General features: G+C 39.5%; 1 protein-coding gene across 1 annotated transcript in view; it reads right to left on the reverse strand.

Annotated features, from left to right (window-relative positions):
• LOC106745128 (integrator complex subunit 3) overlaps nt 1–2,987 on the reverse strand; it is a 19,668-nt gene extending 16,681 nt beyond the window's left edge. The window contains exons 1-5 of the mRNA XM_014620417.1: nt 2,746–2,987; nt 2,302–2,511; nt 1,948–2,101; nt 1,765–1,865; nt 1,452–1,645 (exon numbers count right to left, since the gene is read on the reverse strand). Of these exons, the coding sequence (XP_014475903.1) occupies nt 1,452–1,645; nt 1,765–1,865; nt 1,948–2,101; nt 2,302–2,511; nt 2,746–2,766 (680 nt within the window). The 5' untranslated portion in view covers nt 2,767–2,987. The remainder of the gene's footprint in view (nt 1–1,451; nt 1,646–1,764; nt 1,866–1,947; nt 2,102–2,301; nt 2,512–2,745) is intronic.
• Between the last annotated feature and the right edge of the window lie 2,060 nt (nt 2,988–5,047).

The raw sequence follows: 5,047 nt of genomic DNA on the forward strand, positions 1-5,047 counted from the left end.
GTGTGTGTGTGTGTGTGTGGCGACTAATAATCGATACATTCGAATCGTGGGATGAATAATCGATAAACTATGAACTCACGAATTATAATAAGAAATAGTCTGTTAGTTCTTGCGAAAGCTCGGCGAGGCGCCTCCCGCTCGAGAAGACTTGATTCAATATATTAATATTTCAATCGAGATCCTATGTCGACGCGCTAGGCGCATCTTCGATATATATATATATATATATCGTATAGTGCAAAAAGGTATAGAGAAAGTGCATCGTTACTCTTAAATGCTAAACCCGACACGTGTAGACTTCGTTGTATAAGAATCACAAGGACGAGTGTGAATCTTTAGAGACGACGTTCCTTGCTGGGTCTGATCTAAGCGAGTCGTAAAGGACGCGAGAGTGTCTAACGCAATATTTTTGCTAATCCTGCTAAGTCCGGGTAATCTTAGAAAAAATACGTTCACACTTTACTCGTGAGTCAAGTGTGATCAAACTTTTATCCGGCCGCGTGAACATGCGATTGTTAACGAGCGCTCAGCTTGTGCTCTCTCGTTTTTGAGAGCCTCGCGCGATTGTCGCTGGTTCGTCGATCGAACCTGGGAATCTCTTTAGATCTCCGCTAAAAACAACCGTACGGAGTTGCTTCGAGTCGCGATAACTTGGTGAAAAAAAAAAATCGGAACATTTCCGGAAAGGCGTTTTAAAGAGGAGGCTATGGAGTTTTCAAACTGTTCCTCGAGTCAAATAAAATTAAGTTGAAAGAAACCTCCATGTATGATCTCAAGGGGTGCGTTCAGAAATCCTACTCGACGGGTAGAGTAGCATTTAATTGAGGAATTAAGATGGAAAAAGCAGAGATTTCTTTTTCATGATTGGTTAATAAACCCATCGGATAGGATTTCTGAACGCATCTGAGGGTGAAGTTTTGCCAATTTGTCACGACTAACTCGAGAGAAACGTCACCTCGAGAAGAAGCATCGTCGAGGAAAAGGTTGGGGGAAGTTCGAAAACGCGAAGCTCCTAGCTTTAAAGTGCCGCCCGGAGCACCGTTCTACGGTCGGCTTTCGCAAAGCTACGTCAATTTCAATCCGGTCGACTCTTCGACCGCTTCGAGAAACGATCCTTTAATTTTGTCGAGGCAAATATTCTTCTCGATACGACTTGTCCGTTCTTCTGCAAAATCGAAAGTAACATGTACTACATCATGCTAATTAACGAGGGCTTTTAGGAGCCCCTTTGGGGGGAGGGGGGAGGATAACACAGCAGCAACGCTCGACGAGAGACAATGACGCGATTCACACAGCCAGACGCCCGTCACGCGTTATTTTTATGTACCTGGCTGACGAATCGCTAATACATCTCTCGATCCGACGTGCTCGAACACGCCCGTCGACAGATCATCGAGATGCACTACGATTTCCCCTTGCGGAATCGCTGCCTCGCTTGGGCCTTGCTATACTTAGGATGCTTCTCCTTCTCACTGTTTCTCTCCGTGTCGATGTTCTCGAAGTCTTCCTTCTCCTCGGGGAAGAGGTCGACGGGCGGCTCCAACAGGGACTTTCTTTGGCATTTCACGAAGTAGCGAAACCCTTTCGCGATGCCAAAGCCGAGCATGGATATGGACATCGTCAGCAAAGCCATCAGCAAAGGATGCTGCTCAAAAAACAGGATGTGATAAAATTATGTTGCGAGCGATTGCCGTGGGGAAGTATTCTAATTTTGACTGTTACCCCTTCCACGATAATTTCAAGATATAAAGCACGAATCAATACCGTGAGAGTGGGCTTGTTTGTGAATACATAGTCGGCAATCACAACTATAACTCCTAAGATAATGCCGACACCAGCTCCAAGCCATGGGATCTGCTGATCAGCTGTGAAACAGTACAATATTTTGTTGTGTACTGCGGTTCACCTAATTCCAGTAAATACTTTGCCACTGTCGCTTTGTAGTACCTCTTCTGTCTTTAATGAGCGACTTGGACGCTTTGTTCATAGCCTCTAAGATCCTAGATTCACTTGGCTGCAGGGAAAGAGCTTTGTTGTAAGACTGAAGCGCATCGCTGAAACGGAATGTCCTCAGTTCAACCTCGCCTTTCCTAAAGTAGCCCTGAAACAAATCGGACAGCTGTAATAATATGCTTTATATAATTATAACAGCTATAATAACGTGCTTATTTTGTGCTTTACTTATACTTATACTTTAAAATGAAATTTTCAAAGAAGTTATTGATAGTATATTTCACGCATATACATGCATATATTTGTCTTCTTGTACATGATTTATTTGACGATATGGGTGCCAAATACCTTAGACCAGTCTGGCTTCAATTGAATAGTCATCAGGGCATCTTCCATGGCGTAGTGATATTGTCGCATCATCAAAAAGGCGAAGGATCTGTTACTGTAGAGGGAATAATTCTGCGGATCCAGCTTGATCGCATGCGTGTAATGAAACATCGCCTCCTCATATTTCTGCTCTTTCACGCAGGCGTTGCCCTGCTGCTTAAGATTATCCACCTAAACAAGGAAGAAGGACATTATATGCGTTGGTTTCGTGTCACACAGTAGTCGTACCACAGATTTCAACATTAGAGGTTAACGACAGACCTGCATGTCTCTCTCTCTCTCTCCCTCTCGGCAATTCGATTAATATGGAATATATTACATAAACGCGCAATCTCTCTCTCAGAATGTTATCTAGCTCTAATTCAACATTGATAAACACAAGTGCAAATGTTTCGATAAGCTCACCTCCGCCTCCCGGGCGTTCATAGTTTCCACTCTCCGCGGCGAGAACGTTTGAGACAAGAATCACTCGAGGTTTATTTCTCGCGGGGAGAAACAACGGCGGTCCGGCTGATCATTCTCGTTTAAATCGTCGTCGCAATGTTTCCTCGATTAGACATAATCGACGATCAGAAGCAGACGAACATCTGTCATGTCCACTGACCGGTAGGTGCATGCGCGCGAACGTTGACATGCAATTAGGAATGGGCGACATTCGGACGACGAATAGATGTTCACGATTCCCTTCTGTTTCTCCTTTTGTTGCTGTTTTTATTTCTTCTTATTTAAACGGAAGTAATAAAGTTCATTCAGTTCACTGGTGTAATCGTTCTGCTGACGAACGAAAGGTCTTCCGTTTTCCCGATAAACGAATAATATTATTTAATATTAAATAATATTCCTGGAATATTAATAGGTGGTTATATGTCCAATCCTAATAATATTAAAAAAATAATATTATTTAATATATTATTGTAATATTATATATTTTTTTCAATATTCAACTCTAAGTATATATATATAATTGTAGTTTTTTATTTCATATGTATTGCAATATCAATTGTTTTATTATATAAAGTCGAAATAATTTTATATAAAAATACGTTTATATTTACAAATTATATAAAATACGTTTATATATAAAAATTATATAAAATACGTTTATATTTAAAAATTAAATATATATATATATACTTTTTTTTATTTATATATATTATTTTAATATTATTTAATATTATTAAATAATATTCGTTGAATTTTGTCTGAATTTCCACATAAGGGAGATATGCGGCTGATTATCCATTGAGTCATACTACTTGTGAAATAAAACAGGTATCTGACTTACATAAAGTTACATCACTATTTCGATTCCTTGGTAAGTTTAGCAGCGCCTCGTAGCGGGAATTTTGGAAGTAAAAGCCAACTACGTATTAGACAAGATTCAAATTATACTTAGCCAAAACTTAAACCACATTTAGCAAATATTCGAACCTCTAGTGAACAAACTTATATTCGACACCATTAGATGGCGCCATAGAGTCCGTTTACATATTTCGAAGTCGTAGTTTACATATTTAATCAAGCAACACAGTAGTGCCGCAAAGACAAAGTATATGAAAAAATGAAGACAAACGGCAAAGGGAGACTTGAAAATTTTCTTATAATGAAAGAGAGTGTTAAATTACATACGATAAATCTATGATTTATGCTCTCTTATATCCAATTTCGAATTTTGTTCTTCAACTTTCAAAAGACTTTTTCTCAAAGTAAGTCAAAATGGTCATAAAATTTTTAGTGGGGGCCTAGGCAGCCTAACGTTAAAATTTCTTTAAAATAAAAGAAATATCATTAAACTAATTATACATGGTAAATTTAATTTATATCTATTTTTATTTTATTTACGATTTATTTTTTATTATTTTTATCTTATACCCAGATACTTTCAATTTTTGTGCTACAGCTCTTAACAGTTTTTCTCTTGACGCAAAAGCCATAATCGCAATAATCGGCTTGCATATATTCCTGTTATATTCATCTTTTCATCAATATTCAAGGTTACCACTTTTTCTATATTTCCAGTTACAAATAATCGTATGCACTAAAAATGCCAATTTTACGGATGCTATTGTCTCATTTGTACCTATAGCTGGGCGAGGATAAGGACAAGGAAGGGTGAAGATGAATCAGAGTCGTGCATCTTTTTTCATTCTGGCTTTATAATGTTCGAAATTCTTCATTTCATACAAATTAAGTGAGGGAAGTTATAATACAAACTTAAGATATATACATCAATATTTCGTGAAACCGCTCAAGTAACTACGCAACTCATCCGTAAACCCCGCCAGATCATTCCTATCGTAAGTCACCCTATCTCCACCTTCCGCTCCTTCTTTCATTCTCCTTCCTCTCTTTTTTTTTATATTATTTTCTTTTGCCGCTGTCTCGCGTACACTGTGCAACAAAACTTAGCAAGTCGCTCGAATAAATATAGTACTTTTTTTTCTTAATTAGTCGGAGTGCCCGCTCGAATCGGAGAATCGGCGGCTCGTCGCGTCTCTCGCGACACCCCGCCTCGCTCTTGGAAGTCACGAATCCGGAGAGATTGCGCCCAGGTTGCGTTCGGGACGAGCTCCGCGTGAACGTCGTCGCATTGTTATGCCAGCGTGTGTTCTCGATGCCTATCTATTTAATTATTATGTTCCATACAGAAGCGCACCTCGAACCACCGAGCGAGAGAAATCCCCCCCCCCCCCCCCCCCCCCCCCCC

This window comes from Dinoponera quadriceps, unplaced genomic scaffold (genome assembly GCF_001313825.1).
Source record: "Dinoponera quadriceps isolate SergipeBrazil2010 unplaced genomic scaffold, ASM131382v1 scaffold1425, whole genome shotgun sequence".
NCBI lineage: Eukaryota > Metazoa > Arthropoda > Insecta > Hymenoptera > Formicidae > Dinoponera > Dinoponera quadriceps.